We start from the raw sequence: 15,554 nt of genomic DNA, 5'->3' as shown, positions 1-15,554 counted from the left end.
TTACTTTTATCTCGGATTCCTTCACTTGCAACGTCGTATCCATTATAGCTCCACCAATTACAATCTATGACATAAACAAATTATCCAATGAAAATAAAATGAATAATATCTTATATATTTTTTAAGGTAAACAAATATTTTTGTTTTATTTACTGGATTTCTTTCTGATGTCAGAATGCACTTGGAAGCACTATCGTTGAGAGAGCTCTGAAAATACTTTTTAGCCAAATTCACTGCAATTTCTGCCGCAACACTTGCATTGTTTTCTATAAGTGCCATATCTGTTGATTTTAAAAAGACAAAAATTAAGTGACAAATATCGATCTTGCTTATGTATTCTTAATTTTTATATCAATGGACTTATTTATACTTACTAGCTCGAAGAGATTGACCGTGTGTAACCTTATTTAATTCTTCTAGCAAAAATGGTGTGACATTCTTTCCACTTACATTTTTACTTTTTGCATTTTCTAAAGCATTACGTATAGCCAATTCCATTTCTTTTGAATCTAATGCATATTCTTTAGGAATAGGGACAGCAAACAATAATCCTGTTTGAAGACCTAATTCCCTTTGTACTTTAAGAATCTTTGTTGCTTCTTCTGAATTTGATACTCTATGTGGCACTTTTATCTTTTGTAATGATTCAGTGCAGTAAAATGCAGGAAAATAGTTTGTTTCGCCAATTTTTATAACTGGAACTCCTTGTGTTTCCTGCAAATGGAGACAATTACAAATCTCTATTGTAATAATTATTATTTTTTATGCAAGAAAATATATTAACCAGATATTCTAATGTCTTTTCAATATCTAATATAGATTTAACACCAGAACAAACAACAGCTACAGGAGTACGCCCAAGCTCTATTAAATCAGTACTAATATCCAAACTCTTTTCTGCACCACGATGAACACCACCAATGCCTCCTGTTGCCATTATAGGCAAATCTAATAAATTTGAAATTAACATTGTTGCACTAACAGTTGTTCCTCCATTTAGTTTTTGGGTAACAACTGTTGATATATCTCTACGTGAACACTTAATAGTTTTAGTAGAATCTGATTTAGCTAGTGTTTGCAGTTGTTCACCATTCAAACCAACGTGTATCTGTCCATTTAAAATTCCTATAGTTGCAGGTATAGCACCCTAAAATGATATAAAAGTATAATGTAGAAGAAGCAATATTTTTGTTTCTTTAGAATTTATAAACAATTACTTTTTTTCTAACAGTGTTTTCTACTTGAATGGCCGTCTTCAAATTATCAGGATAAGGCATTCCATGAGTAATGATTGTTGATTCTAAGGCCACAATTGGCAACCCATTTTTTTTTGCCACTTCTATATCAGAACTACAAACAATCTTGCAATTGCTGCTGGCATTACGGTTATTTAGTAAATTAATCCTTTTCACTACTTTAAGCAATCTTTGACTATTCAACCACTGCATCTTTATGTTTTTAGGTAGGTATGAGTAATATAAAAAGATTCAAGAAACATTCATACAACTTGTTGCTTATCATTTGACAATAGACTGAAATGGTAAGTTAACGATAATACGTTGAACATTGATAATGTAGTAATATCTACAGATTATAAAACATCTTCAACATTAATCTAAAAAATAATTAAAAGACAGTGTATGGATTCTTTACACGTGTGATTAACCTATATAAACTTCTTTTCTCTCATATTTATAGGACAGCAAATAAATGTATTACAAAATAAATTCGATGTAAATTTCGATAACAAATTTTTTCGATCTATCGACTTTATATATTGCGAGCTTAATTCAACAAATTTTAAATCGATAATCAATCATAAATATTTTATATCTAGAACAATATCATAATAATTTTTCACTGCTGTCATGTGTAATTATTTAAGATAATTTAGTCGAAGATAATTTTGATAATTAGTAAAATATTAATTACATCCTAGTTTTATTAGACAAATTAGTTTACTTATAATTTTTTATTGTTTATAATTTCTATTAGTTAAAAATATTCTTAACACGTTGAATGCCACGCCAGTTTTACAAGGTTTGGCCGTGGCTCCACGATGAATTTTTTTATTATATGATACATATAATGTTGAAATATTACCTACAAGAGATATGTTACTGTGTATAATCATCATTAATGAATTTATCTCACTGAGGTCACCGGTGACCCCCATGGCACTGTAGTGCAATTTCGCTCGATTTACTTAATTTTTACGATTATCAATTATCTCATATTGTTACGTCCCGGGACCTACTATAAACCATAATCCATCCTTCGATCATACTTATTCGGACCCGCAATAATCCTAAAGAACCGTCACAAGATTTAGCATTTTTTACCTTACTATCAAGCCCCTTAATTGCCATCAAACATCTTTCAAGTTGAAACGTTCCTTAGGGTTATTGTTCATTAAGGTAAAACACGGAAAAAGCGGGTTTTTCCCATGTTCAACAGCCACTGGTGGAGGGCGCACATAATAGATTTATATTTCATGTATAAATAAAACTATTTTTATACGTTCTATATTGCATTCATTTCATCACAACATTGTAGTAACGGTGGTAATAATAAAAAATTTATAACTATTAACATTTCTTCCAATTATTTATTTTTACTAATCTTGGTGCGCCGGTCACCGGTGACCCCCATGACATTCAACGTGTTAAATATAAATATAAAGTGCCGGACAATATGGTAAGACACTTTACCTATTTGTGTATTTCATCTTGTTAAAAGAAGAAAATATTTCGCATATCCTATATGTTGAATATTTCCAGAATAACACTAAATTTCATATTCATACGATAATACATATACAATACATACAATGAGGAAGTTAGGGAAAAAATAAACATGAACTGATGTTAATTAGATAGTTAATATTAAGGTTGATAGTTCTATTTTCAAATGCATATACGTACTATTCAGTTAATATTCTCTCTCTTTGCTTGATTAATATTCTCTCTTTTTGTTCGGTTAATATTTACAGGGTCATCCCCACCATTACCAGGAATTGACCCGCTCGGAGCTCGCTCGAAGCGATTGTGCGTGTTATCTAATTCGTAATCGATGGTGTCAAGTTACCAAGTCATTGTATGAAGAAAAATAGAATTTGTTTTTTTTACCTTATGATTATTAAACTACTTTAATCAGATTGCTGAGGTTTTACCAATGAAGATGATACCGAACAAGACTACATTCGAATGACTGAATTATTCGGATTAATCACGATTAAGAAAAAAAATGTAAAACGAATGTTATAATACATTAGCATTTTTCATTCAGCTTCGTGATAATGTAGAATAGATCTCTTTTTCGAATGATTTTCTAAAAAATTGTATTATTTGAGCAACTCTCGGTATGCACCTGCTCGGGTAATGTTCGTCACACGGACCCGACAAACAAACATTGATCATTTAGCAAGCAAGAGACGAGTGAAGTCTACGAAACTACGCAGCTTTATCCAAATTCATAATTTAGTGGTGTTTTAAAAAAAAAAGAAGAAATAGCTATGAATCGTGAAAAACGTCTTAAACAGTAGAAAATTGAAGAAATGATTGGTTTATGATTAAAAAATTATGCAATTACCTAAATTCACAAAATAATACAGTGGAGTCGTAATGTGATATTACATAATCAATCACGATACAATCTCTCAGGAAACCCTGAAAGAGATTTTTATTTCGTAGTCGAATAACTACTGACAGAAATTGTAAGAATGGAAAGTAGGTCAAATAAGTCTTATAATTTTTTCTAATCAAATACAGCCCAAATTTATGTTCCTAACTTTTTTTCTTGTATGTCATGAACTTAAGATTATATGTATATTTTCATTTTTTAATTACATGAAATATACAAATAGGTATGTAAGGTGTCCTATCATTTCGTCCCGCATTGTATAGTAACTCCCTTTTCTGAACTAAAATCTATAAATATCATTAAACATTTTACTAATACATATAATTAAAACATTGAATATCATAGTGCTGAAAACCTCGATAGAAAAACATAAACATCATGTTGCAATTCTTCATAAGAATGTAATATAATCGATTACAGATCAAAATTAACAAATAATTAAGGAAATATTAAATATTTCAAATACTTATTTTTTAAATAGTTCTCTAAATACTTCGAATTTTTTATTACTAATATGATTATATTTTTAATAGATATAGATATTAAAAAATTTAAGGTATACAAATCTATATATGCGGAACACGTTTATTTGCTATGTTATTCTTGCGATTTATTACGTCAATATTGATTTATAAATTCAGAAAGAAAATGGCAGTTCATTAACATATTAATATTGAATTAATTTTATAATTTACATTTATATTGACGTATATAAGTAAAACATAACACGTAAGTAGACCGTAGTGGTACATATTGTACATATATGGACATACAGTCAGTCTCGAAAACATTTAGACACTAGCACAACTTCATATTCTACTTGATGTAAATAGAAGTGAGTCTTTATGTCTCAGAAATATTCAGACAATTTAATTAAACTGATAATTTTTTATAAAAATTTGATATATATATCCGAGACTCTTTTTGTTTAATAACATATTTTAAGCACTTTAATATGTTGAAGATTATGTTTTGTTAGTAATCGAGACTGTATTTTATTCCTCTATTATACAAATTTACCATTTTTCTTTATTTATTTATTGTTGTCTTTTACTAATTCTACGGTCCAGATCATTCCATATTTCTAGTCATACTTCTGTAAGATTAACTGCAAGAATATTAGGCCATATTACAAATATAAGTTAAACAAAAAGCAACAATAAATACTAAAGAAAAATGATTAAATTCGTCTAATCTATACATACTCAGTATAAAATAAAGTTTCCGAAAAGCGTCTGTATATTCGGATTAATCTCAAGAATCACTGGACGGATATTGGTGCGGTTTTCATTATTTTAAAGCGCATCTCTCGAATAAGGTTTAGATGTGAAACATTAATCTATGACGAAAGGAAGCAGGAGTCGAAAATATAAACCAGAAATTACAGATATTCACAACGCAACAACGATCTTCTGCGCTACAATCGTATTTTATTTAAAATCTCTGTCACGATATAGCGAGGAAATATGATCCCCCCTTCGAGCAATGTCTTTCTCTTTTCGATGTGCGGCATGTCTAAAGTTTCACGACCTGACTGTGTGACAATCTGTGTTATTTCGCGAACTGCAGAACAGTTACCGAGCCAATAGAAATTCACAAAATCGTCAGCCATTTTATTAAAAAAGATTATATGTATAAGATTTCTGGCGAAGATAGGGTATATCAGAGGCTAATAGAGGAATAAAATATAGTATCGATTACTCACACGAGATGATTTTTAATAGATTAGACTGTTTAAGACATATTATTGAATAAAAGGAATCGGATAAAATATTACATTTTTATTAAAAAAAACTGCTATTTTAGCCTTTTTAACGTCAATTTATAAGTGCCCAAATATTTTTGAGGCCGGCTATATATAGTTTTGCATTTTGTGCTGGATTTCTTTAACATCGGAGGGACAAAGTCATTCACATTAACATTTTTACAGTTTTAGGAATTATTCTTAATTATCAAGGTGAAGTTTGTAGAAGGTAAGAATATTGCGCCAATTTACACGTTTTACACAATGTATTATACCTTTTTCCTAAAAGTAAATTTCTAATTTTCACAAACTAATTAAATATCATACATTAATCATGTGTCAATTTGTTTAAATTTTATCATTTATAAAGTATCAGAGAACAAATAAGAAAATATTAGGTCGTTTCAAATTCAAGCTATATAGAAAATTGTTACGTTCCTGCTCGGGTTAAATGCTGTATATACATATGTAAATATGTATGTATGTGTGAGTAGCGTACTACACTTACATACTATACTTGACTTTATCCGTAATCGTCAGTTCACGTTGTACATCCGACGAGTTATGAATTTGAAAAGCACATAGAAGTATAATAATTATTTATTATTGCTGTTATAAATAAGTAAAGTCACACTGAATTAAAAAATATAAATATGAAAACGAAAAAATCAAATAACGTTGGATTATTGTATTTAAAGACTTATAATTTGCTACAAGTATTTGGGTAAGTATTATTACTTTCCTCGCTTTCATTAAATTATAATGAGATGATTATAAGAAAAAACATTTTATTGTTATCCAAGTTTCACTAATTAACATTTCTGTAATTTCTGCTGTAATTTTCAACAATCTAATCTTAATTGAAAAGTATGTTTAATAACTTTGAGATGAAAATAGGTATTATAGAGCATATTGTTAAATATATTTAAATAGTCATGTATATTTGCAGTTGGAGTTATATACTTTATAAATTTGTAGTGAATGATTTTTCTTCTACGACAGAAGCAAATTTGTGGCAGAATGTTAAATGGCCTGTTGTTATTTTTCAACATGCTGCTCTTTTAGAGGTAAGTAATAATATTCATCTTGGTTTTGTTCATAAAAGATTGCTTAATAAAGCATATCTTTATTATAGATAATTCATGCTGCAACTGGTTTAGTTAAATCAAACCCTGTACTTACAACTTTTCAAGTGTTTAGTCGTATTATAGTTGTGAGTGGTGTATTATTGGCAACTCCAAATAATTATGCGGCGTCATCTCATGGTCTTCCATTAGCCATCTTAGCATGGTCAATAACAGAAATAATTCGATATTTGTTTTACTATATGAATCTCAATGAATTTGTTCCTTATTTTCTCACATGGCTAAGGTATGTAATTTAATCACATCATAGATTTTTTATTTAATAAATAATATCTATTTATTAAATATTTTATTTATTAATAATTTATATTTTTCAGTATTCAAAATTGAAATGTTTTAATTATTACAGATATACGTTATTTATTGTATTATACCCAATAGGTGTAACTGGAGAATTATTATGCATATATTCAGCTGTAAATTATGCAAACTCTCATCCAGAATTCTGGAGTTACAAACTTCCTAACTCATGGAATTTCATATTTAGTTATTATTTCATTCTTATAACTATTATGCTATCATATATTCCTCGTAAGTTTCTGAAAAATGCATTATTGTACTATGTCACGTATTGATTATATAATAATTTTTTTTCTTTATATTACAGTTTTCCCGCAATTATATTTGCATATGTTTGCTCAAAGACGTAAAATTATAGGAGGTGAAACATCCAAGAAAGCGAATTAATGTAAAGGAAATTTTGATATATTTTATTAATATTTTATAATATTTATGGTAAAAATAAATATTACAATATATAGAATGACTGTTCCTGATTTAGAATACCATCTGGAAATTATATACCTTGTAATGTATTATAATCCATTATAAGCAAATTATTACATAGTTATAATAACATTAATAAGATTAAAACAGTTTTTAGGAATAAAGATTAAAATTATTTAATTATGAATCAACTATCATAAAATATTAAACATTTTTAATAACATTTAAAATTACTTGATATAATTTTTATTATAAAATATTCAATTTCTAAATTCATGAGTAGAAAGATCATCTGTAGTATCCCCTCCATTTATGTATATACCATGCTATCATATTATTAAATAGGATTTACTAGTTAGATAATAAATATCATGTATATTAGTTTAAAAAAATGAGGATTTTATATTATTTACATTATTTATAGGAATAGCTACTCGAAGTAATACTTATAATTTGCAAAAATATCATTCACTATACATATGTAATAAAAAAACAAAATACAAAATCATAAAGTATTGCCGCCTCTATGAGTTTAATCGAACGCGAGTCATTTGATAACCTATTCTAATCATATATTCACAAGTAAATATATGAATAACATTATTTCTTTAGTGTGACAACGATAGTAATTTTACTTAACATTAGTTGAAGAAGTTACACGAATTTAGAAACATGTCCGAACGCAATGATGACACGGAAAAAGGTAACGTTTTCAAACTGTCATTTGTCTTACATAATGAAATTCAATTTTTCTTGTATATCAGTTTATAATCTTTATTTAATTGTTTAATAAAATTCACAAGATTAAATTTTCTGCTTCACTACGTACATTTTTTAAAAAGCAAAAACTTAAATAAATTTTCAATTGAAATCCTTAATTTCATAACTTATAATATCGAAACATTATTAAATGACAAAATCAGAATCTTTTATTATGGTATTACAGTGCTTACTGATTTTTTATATATTTACTATAATCCAAATTATTTATCTAATAAACGCAGATAAGTGAAACATGATGACGATAGAGGTTAACTGTCATCCATAAGAGTTTGAAACCTTATTAATTAAATAAGATGGTAAAATGAATTAAGTGAAATTATTGTTCTACACTCATTGTTATAATCTCAGAGTAAATTTTCATGTTATCGTAAAATTTTTGGTAATTGTTAAATGACACGTGTCTTTATTGAGTTAAATTATAATTATAACATCACGATGTCTGATTGCAGTGTGTCAAAATGTTTCCGCAGATCATTTTTCCTTTAATTAGCCGTCAGCGGCAATTACTCGGTCAACAACTCTGGCGAAAATCTGCATTTATGTATTTTTATTACAACGAGTACAATGAATTTATTTCTTTAAGTAACTTATCTAAATGTCTTTGTTTCCTACACTAAATTTATTATTTTTTTATTATTTCAAAAGGTTAACAATGTTATTATTTCAAAGGTTAAACATGTTACATTTTAAAAAAATAGGAACTAGACAGTCGTGATATATAAATATGTGACAAAATTTAAAGTATTTAATTTACTCTTATTTGTCAAATTGTTTTGCTAACAAATATTACATTAATTTATAGCGTTAATCTGTATATTGCTATATATATTGTTCATTTATTTGTATCAGAGAAGAAATCAAATGAGGAGGCTACAAACAGTTCTTCAGAACAAGAAGAGGTAGAAGATTCTGATATGGAAAAGATTCGGAAATATTTGGCACAAAAGTTAAAACTTTTTGATTCATCAGATTATGATGAACAATCGCAGCAAAAAATCCTCCGTGAACTTAATATAGATGGAGTTGTAGATTATATAAAAGAAACTGAAAACTGTAAAATTATTACTATGGCTGGAGCTGGTATCTCCACATGTATGTTTTAAGAAATATTCCTAATCTTGAATTAGTTGTATATCTATATATAATCTTGAATTATATATATTAGGTATATTGCACAAAAATGCTTCTTTTATTTCTTATGTTTTTTAGCTGCAGGAATTCCTGATTTTCGATCACCATCAAGTGGTCTTTATCACAATTTAGAGAAATATAATCTACCTCATCCTCAAGCTATTTTTGAGTTAGATTTCTTTATGGAAAATCCTGAACCATTCTTTATGCTTGCAAGAGAATTGTTACCTGAAGGTTTTAAACCTACACCATCCCATTATTTCATTCGTCTTTTATGGGAAAAAGGACTACTTTTGAGACACTACACTCAGAACATCGATACATTAGAAAGAATGGCTGGTTTACCTCCTGAAAAATTAGTAGAAGCTCATGGTACATTTCATACTGGTCGATGCCTCAAATGTAGAGCACCATATACTCTTCCATGGATGAAAGGTACAACTTTTTTCTTCTTATATATATTTTTTAATGTTACAGTAAGATCATAATTGTTACAGTTGAATATATACTTTAAACCTCAGTACCTATTTTCAGAAAAAATTATGGAAGGTGTTATACCAAAATGTGAAGAATGTAACGAAGGTGTAGTAAAACCTGATATAGTGTTTTTCGGGGAAATGTTACCCGAACGTTTCCATTTCCTTATCGATCGGGATTTTGCACAAGCAGATCTTTTGATAATTATGGGATCAAGTTTGGTAGTGCAGCCTTTTGCATCTTTAGTAGATAGGTATGTATTATTTACAAGTATTGTTTCCCTCATTCTCCACATTCAATTAATTATAATTTCAATTTCTTTGAAGGGTGCGACCCAATTGTCCGCGCTTACTTATCAATAAAGAAAAAGTAGGTATGCAAGATCGCTTATCGCGACTTTTAGGATTGCGACATGGCTTGATCTTTGATACACGAAGTTCTCATGGCGGTCGTGATGTTGCCTGGTTAGGTGATTGCGATACTGGCTGTCAATTATTAGCTGAAAAGTTGGGCTGGGGCGTATGTTCCATTAAATTTAAATTATATTTTTAGTGTGCTTTAAACTCAGAAATATGTCTTATATAAATCTATTTTCTATTTTAGGATGAATTAAAAGATCTTATAAAAAAAGAACATGAACGTTTAAGTGCAGAACATACCAATAAGGATTAAGCTCATCAATTGTCTTATTACAATGTAAATTTAGTTTTTTAGATTACTTGGGATTTAATTTTGCTGCTATTTCTTTGAGGACGAAGAAATTATATAGATGAATAATATATTACTTCAAAGGAATTGTAAAAACATTGTTTAGGATGTTAAACATTTATCATGACGATATTGAAGAGTCCTTATTTTACTTGTATCTATGTTATCTTTTCTTTTTATAGTATATTATATTAAATTAATGGTGAGAATTATAATTTTTGAACAAGTAATTTTTCATACAATTAGCATTTGATAGTACATTCATGTCATGGATATATCTTATTAATAATAATGTTGATCCATTACAATAATGATCGCTCAATGATATGTAAATAATTTATTTCCTCATATAGTATATAATGATGTTATGCAAATAAATGTGATTTTTGGCAGTTGAATTATATATATAAATAAAACAGAGTAAAACATACAATACAATACAAAATTCATTTCATATTAAAGGGTTTCACGGTTACTTCCTGAGCTTCCTGCTGATGTAACTTTCCCGCACCTACAGCTGTTGCAGCCATGGGTTTACGACCGCTGTACTTTATCTGTAAGTCACAAAATTATTTTTACAAATATGTATCTCAAATATTACTTAAATTATTAACTTACTAGTCTGCCACATAAATTTTCGAATCGAGGCTTGACAAAATTCCACGCTCCCATATTTTGCGGTTCTTCTTGACTCCATATGAAAGCTTAAGGAAATATTTATATTAATATTTTAAAATATATTTAAGCAATTTATTTCGTATAACTTACTCTTGGCGTATTTATATCTATCGATCTCGTGCAATAATTCTTGAACTGGAAAAGGGCATAAACTCTCGACTCTAATAATTGCTACATTCTTTTGATCTGTACTTTCTCTAAAGTTATCAAGAGCATAATAGTGTTTACCGCTCACAAGGATTACTTTTGTCACTTTTGATTCTTCTACCTTTTCATCTCCTGTTAAATTATTATTTTATTTCATTTGGAGTCAAATATAGTTAAAGGAGGGAGAAAGATGAAGAAAAAGAGAGAAAGAAAGAGAGGGAGAGATCATTTTTTTTATTGTATTCAACATACCTATAACGGTCTTAAATCTAGTTTGTGGTTGCATATCTGTTATCGGCGAGGTTGCTGCGATATGGCGCAGCAATATTTTCGGAGCCACTATTATTAAAGGTTTTCGAAAATTTCTTACCATCTAACGGAAATAAAGACAATTTATTAAATTAAAAATATAATTAAGGATCTATTAGAATAAGGATCTTACTTGTCTCCTTAATAGATGAAAGTATTGAGCCGGTGTCGTAGGGTTTGTCACACATATGTTAACATTATCACCATCAGGTTTATTTTCGTTACTGTCCGTAAGTTGTAAAAACCTTTCAAGTCTGGAGGAACTGTGTTCAGGACCAGCGCCGTCGTAACCATGTGGCAAAAGTATCGTTAATCCGCTACTTAGCATCCATTTTGCCTCACCACTGGTTACAAAAGTATCGATCATGATCTGTGCTCCATTAAAAAAATCTCCAAATTGTGCCTCCCATATTGTTAAGGTAGTTGGCATAGCTATACTCATGCCATACTCGTATCCTAAGACTGCTTCTTCAGACAGAATACTATTAGCTAACTCTAATTTTCCTGTTTGCCCCTCGACCATTGAATTTAATGGAATATGTATATCTAAAATCATGATTGATGGTAAGACTTTTATTAATTTATGATTAGAATCATTTCGTAAATACCTCCAGTGGATTGATCAACAAGCATGGCATGTCTATGGGAGAAGGTACCACGACCAATGTCTTGCCCGCTTATTCTTACATTATACCCTTGATACAATAAAGTTCCAATTGCCAAAGCTTCGGCAGTAGCCCAATCCAAATGTTCACCACTCGCTATTTTGTTTAATCGAGATTGAACGTGGCTTTTCAATAATTTGGGATGAATTATCTATTGCATGATAAAATAGTACGTTCAATTAGCTAGGGAAAATGAGCAGCATTTATTGTATAACATATGTTCTCACCGAGTCATCGTCAATGTGAACGCTCTTTTCGGCAATGAACCTCAATAGGCTTAAATCAATTCCCGTGTCCCACTGTGTCACGCTCGCATCAGCCTGCTGCATTTCATTCCACAAGCCTGCAAAATACGTAGGTTGTGGGATGTAATTATCCGCTTCATTCAAACCTTGATTCAATTTGGCCTTGTGATCTTCGATGATATTTTTGACTTTTTCCATTGGAAGAACATTGTCCTTTACTAGTTTGTCTAAATATCGATCTGGTACTGATCTAATTGAAAATAAAGTAAAGTTAATTAGATTCGACACATCCTATTATTATAATTGAGAATTACTTACGGACGGCTATGTATAATTTTATAAATAACAGGATTTGTAAAAGAAGGTTCGTCTAGTTCATTATGACCCCATCTCCTGAAGCAATTCAGATCCAGAAAAATGTCCTTCCTAAATTTTCGTTGATACTTGAACGCTATTCTAGCAGCTCGGATAACCATCTACGATATTTGAAGACTAAAAAAAAACTACTAACTAAATATATATATAGAAAGAAATTAAAATTCTATCTTGTATACTTCAGGATCATCTCCGTTTACATGGATCACCGGAGCGGAGATCATTTTGGCTAAGTCCGTGCAGTATCTCGACGATCTACCTCTGGAGGCTGGAGTTGTAAAACCTAATTGATTATTGATCATCAAGTGAACTGTTCCACCTATTTCAAAGTGAGGAACTGCGGATAATGCTAAACATTCTTGGTCAACTCCTTGAGCAGCGTAAGCTGCATCTCCGTGAACCTAGGATAGAAATTGAAATAAGTTCAGTACATCGATTTGTTTCCAATTCTACTTTAAATTTTGTCTGATTAATTATCAAATGTTTTACTTGAATATTTAACACTTTATCGCTCCATTGAGCGTTCGCATCTTCACTATATGCTCCGTCTTTATTTGCTTGCATCATTCCTCGAGTTTTTCCCATGGAAACAGGATTCACAGCTTCCAAATGTGAAGGGTTTCGTAATACCGTAACATGGAGGCTTTTCCGATTAATGTCGAGGTTTGTGGAAGATACAAAATGACTGATCACGTCACCAGTTGCGTTCACGTTATCCGGAAATTCAGAGTATCCTCGTAGCTGTCGAAATAATTTTTCCGGTGGGAAATTCAACATTCCCGTGAGAAAATTTAGTCGACCTCGATGGGCCATGGCAATTACAATGTATTTTAAATCATCTGCAATTTCATTTAATTGAATATACATAAATTTAATCTTGAATCGATAAAGCATAAATAAAGAGATGATGCATGTAGTCTTTTTCTAACGATACATTTTTATTTACCATTGGCACATAGTTTAAAAAATTCATAGTAGAAGGCCATCATGCTCTCAGCGCCCTCGCCACTGTACCTCTTAAAGTTCACGAATTTGATGGCCAAAAATTGATCGAAAGTTTGGCTCTTCAACATTTCTGTTGCGATGCCGATTCGCGTTTCGTCCGTCACGGGTTCCCTTGAACTTCTTTCTACGGTCTCCGCGAACCATTCTCTTTCCTCCTCCGTCTGTGTAGACAGTAATAGAAATCAGGTACTTATACAGATCTTCTATAAAGAAATAAATTAAATAAATAAATATTCGACTTATTCTAATAGCTCTAATTGCTTTAAATTTATTCATGATCAATTACATATTACCTCCAAGTAGCTAAATTCTACTCCTATATGGCCAGTGTATGTCTCGTTCAAAAATTTTAAAGCCTCTTCTACTGTTCCTTCATCTTTCCCCATTGATAAAATCCCCCTGAATGGAACTTTATCATTCAAACTTAAACCGAATCTCTCTAGTTTCAACTCTGCCAATGGCACTGGTTTTTTTGTCGCAACAGGATTTATCTCAGCTTGTTTATGACCATATTCTCTATAGGCGCTAATCAGTCTATAGAAGTTGCTGTTCTTTGATCGTATTTCCAGGTACTCGTTTGGTACTAACAATACGAGGAAGAATAGAAAGAAAAATAATGATAAAAACCAATAGTTAATATTTATCTTTATCATATGTACATGTTAAATCATTTTTACATTATTGCGAAACGTTATCGGTTACTCTCTTGCGTAATAATAAAAATATTCCAAGTCGCGTTTATTATCTTCACCCTAGATTAGTACACTAAGCTTTTCCATATTAATTACAAGTAATATGGAAGTATACTTTAAGTAACATGAACATTGCAATAAATATCTCGATATTGAAAGGAATATATTAAACGCATAATAACTTCATAAGAATATATGATCAACATATTTATATGAATTTAAATGAATCATATTTAAAAAGGTTAGATTTCATATTCTCTTATTATTTAAAAATGGAATTCAGATATGTCGAGTTCTGATTATATTTGTACTATTTTTTTAAAACTGGACATCAGGAATTTGAACTTCAAATTTACTGCGCATGCGCGATGCGCACATAGGTAAGAGATTTTCACGCAACTGTTGGGCAGTTGCTTGGGAGAAAGCGGGGAATGTAAGTGTTGTGCGTGTGTTCAAAGTTTCAGTTTGGTATTTTGTGGTTAAAGCGCAGTGATTAGTGTGATTTCACGTTTTACTCTCATGCTGAAGACATGGATAACAAAATCTGAGGATATGTGCAAGGTAAGAATGATTTATTTTATAAAAATATGCATTTTCTTTCTCAATTTGAAGATACAACGATGAAACATATTAAAGCTCACCAGCGACACAACGCGGGAATATTAATAGTTAGTTTTCGAATTCGAATTATGAGTTTGTTCGTTAAAACCTGTCGCAAATATCAATATAGTATCGAATTTCAAATTTTTGTCAAAATGCTGGCTAAAATTTGTATTATTTTTTTATTTTTTACTTATTGTTTCAAACAAGCGGAAAAATAATATTCGAAATACCTTCAAAGTGTTTTTGTGGCCTTGGTCTGTACCCATAGACGCCATTTTCACTGTTATAGAGTCGCGTACAGATTTTTAATCGATAATTTATAGACCTCACAGCCGGATGCTTGTCTGCCCATTGAAAGCATGGGTGTTTGGTTCTACAAAATATTCGAAGAGATGCGTGCATTCTTGTTTTCGTTATGAAATCTACAGCTTAACTGGCAGTTCTCCCTATCGCAGTGCCCAAGTGAGTTTAATACTCTT

At 30.2% G+C, this 15,554-nt stretch overlaps 5 protein-coding genes and 1 long non-coding RNA gene across 13 annotated transcripts in view; 3 read left to right on the top strand and 3 right to left on the bottom strand.

The window, feature by feature from the left end:
• Positions 1-3,154, bottom strand: part of LOC139986677 (uncharacterized) — a 36,813-nt gene extending 33,659 nt beyond the window's left edge. The window contains exons 1-5 of one of the 2 annotated variants that reach the window (XM_072002182.1): positions 1,218-3,154; positions 785-1,147; positions 375-714; positions 154-281; positions 5-64 (exon numbers count right to left, since the gene is read on the bottom strand). In XM_072002182.1, coding sequence (XP_071858283.1) covers positions 5-64; positions 154-281; positions 375-714; positions 785-1,147; positions 1,218-1,448 — 1,122 coding nt within the window. In that variant the 5' untranslated portion in view covers positions 1,449-3,154. The remainder of the gene's footprint in view (positions 1-4; positions 65-153; positions 282-374; positions 715-784; positions 1,148-1,217) is intronic. The other variant, XM_072002183.1, reaches the window with a different exon arrangement.
• Positions 3,155-3,502: 348 nt separating this feature from the next.
• On the top strand, positions 3,503-7,292 carry Hacd1 (3-hydroxyacyl-CoA dehydratase 1). Of its 3 annotated transcripts, XM_072002239.1 has the most exons (6): positions 3,503-3,737; positions 5,573-5,615; positions 6,336-6,453; positions 6,522-6,757; positions 6,881-7,062; positions 7,139-7,292. In XM_072002239.1, exons 1-6 carry the CDS (start codon positions 3,722-3,724, stop codon positions 7,216-7,218), a joined length of 675 nt encoding a protein of 224 aa, XP_071858340.1. In that variant the 5' UTR covers positions 3,503-3,721; the 3' UTR covers positions 7,219-7,292. The 3 variants fall into 3 exon arrangements, with proteins under 3 accessions (XP_071858340.1, XP_071858341.1, XP_071858338.1); XM_072002240.1 differs by lacking the exon at positions 5,573-5,615 and having other exon boundaries at positions 6,365-6,453; XM_072002237.1 differs by lacking the exons at positions 3,503-3,737; positions 5,573-5,615 and adding an exon at positions 5,627-6,110.
• On the bottom strand, positions 4,153-5,626 carry LOC139986716 (uncharacterized). The gene is made up of 2 exons (XR_011799703.1): positions 4,848-5,626; positions 4,153-4,750 (listed from the first exon to the last, which is right to left on the bottom strand). It is a non-coding gene; the product is annotated as an uncharacterized lncRNA (long non-coding RNA).
• A 475-nt stretch (positions 7,293-7,767) lies between the features above and the next one.
• Positions 7,768-13,234, top strand: Sirt2 (Sirtuin 2). 5 transcript variants are annotated; one of them, XM_072002217.1, is made up of 7 exons: positions 7,768-7,960; positions 8,890-9,132; positions 9,250-9,606; positions 9,706-9,901; positions 9,975-10,167; positions 10,252-10,912; positions 12,960-13,234. In XM_072002217.1, exons 1-6 carry the CDS (start codon positions 7,930-7,932, stop codon positions 10,318-10,320), a joined length of 1,089 nt encoding a protein of 362 aa, XP_071858318.1. In that variant the 5' UTR covers positions 7,768-7,929; the 3' UTR covers positions 10,321-10,912; positions 12,960-13,234. The 5 variants fall into 5 exon arrangements, with proteins under 5 accessions (XP_071858318.1, XP_071858319.1, XP_071858316.1 ...); XM_072002218.1 differs by lacking the exon at positions 7,768-7,960 and adding an exon at positions 8,249-8,389; XM_072002215.1 differs by lacking the exon at positions 7,768-7,960 and adding an exon at positions 8,472-8,622.
• On the bottom strand, positions 10,679-15,537 carry LOC139986673 (2-oxoadipate dehydrogenase complex component E1). The gene is made up of 13 exons (XM_072002175.1): positions 15,306-15,537; positions 14,074-14,363; positions 13,722-13,941; positions 13,265-13,614; positions 12,955-13,176; positions 12,719-12,876; positions 12,383-12,650; positions 12,099-12,306; positions 11,624-12,036; positions 11,434-11,554; positions 11,125-11,313; positions 10,975-11,060; positions 10,679-10,910 (listed from the first exon to the last, which is right to left on the bottom strand). The coding sequence occupies exons 1-13, from the start codon at positions 15,475-15,477 to the stop codon at positions 10,803-10,805; spliced, it is 2,805 nt and encodes a 934-aa protein (XP_071858276.1). The 5' UTR covers positions 15,478-15,537; the 3' UTR covers positions 10,679-10,802.
• The window catches only part of LOC139986695 (cell growth regulator with RING finger domain protein 1), a 42,249-nt gene continuing 41,450 nt past the window's right edge, over positions 14,756-15,554 (top strand). Inside the window, exon 1 of the mRNA XM_072002222.1 lies at positions 14,756-15,033. The gene's annotated coding sequence lies outside the window, so the exon portion shown is untranslated. The remainder of the gene's footprint in view (positions 15,034-15,554) is intronic.

The sequence above is a fragment of the Bombus fervidus genome, chromosome 4 (assembly GCF_041682495.2).
Source record: "Bombus fervidus isolate BK054 chromosome 4, iyBomFerv1, whole genome shotgun sequence".
Classification (NCBI taxonomy): Eukaryota; Metazoa; Arthropoda; class Insecta; order Hymenoptera; family Apidae; genus Bombus; species Bombus fervidus.
Note: the sequence above shows the minus strand (reverse complement) of the source record. Positions and strands in the feature narration are given on the sequence as shown.

What these genes read in the sequence shown, in the direction of transcription:
- Hacd1 (XM_072002237.1), top strand. Translation starts at nt 6,040, where the DNA reads ATGAAAACGAAAAAATCAAATAACGTTGGATTATTGTATTTAAAGACT. An exon ending in AACATGCTGCTCTTTTAGAG is followed by an intron (nt 6,454 to 6,521) that starts GTAAGTAATAAT and finishes TCTTTATTATAG; the next exon opens with ATAATTCATGCTGCAACTGG. An exon ending in TATGCTATCATATATTCCTC is followed by an intron (nt 7,063 to 7,138) that starts GTAAGTTTCTGA and finishes TTTATATTACAG; the next exon opens with TTTTCCCGCAATTATATTTG.
- Sirt2 (XM_072002215.1), top strand. Translation starts at nt 8,499, where the DNA reads ATGTTTCCGCAGATCATTTTTCCTTTAATTAGCCGTCAGCGGCAATTA. An exon ending in TGGAGCTGGTATCTCCACAT is followed by an intron (nt 9,133 to 9,249) that starts GTATGTTTTAAG and finishes TATGTTTTTTAG; the next exon opens with CTGCAGGAATTCCTGATTTT. An exon ending in TTTGCATCTTTAGTAGATAG is followed by an intron (nt 9,902 to 9,974) that starts GTATGTATTATT and finishes ATTTCTTTGAAG; the next exon opens with GGTGCGACCCAATTGTCCGC.
- LOC139986673 (XM_072002175.1), bottom strand. Translation starts at nt 15,477, where the DNA reads ATGCACGCATCTCTTCGAATATTTTGTAGAACCAAACACCCATGCTTT. An exon ending in TTTTAAACTATGTGCCAATG is followed by an intron (nt 13,615 to 13,721) that starts GTAAATAAAAAT and finishes ATGAAATTGCAG; the next exon opens with ATGATTTAAAATACATTGTA. An exon ending in AAAATTTATGTGGCAGACTA is followed by an intron (nt 10,911 to 10,974) that starts GTAAGTTAATAA and finishes TGTGACTTACAG; the next exon opens with ATAAAGTACAGCGGTCGTAA.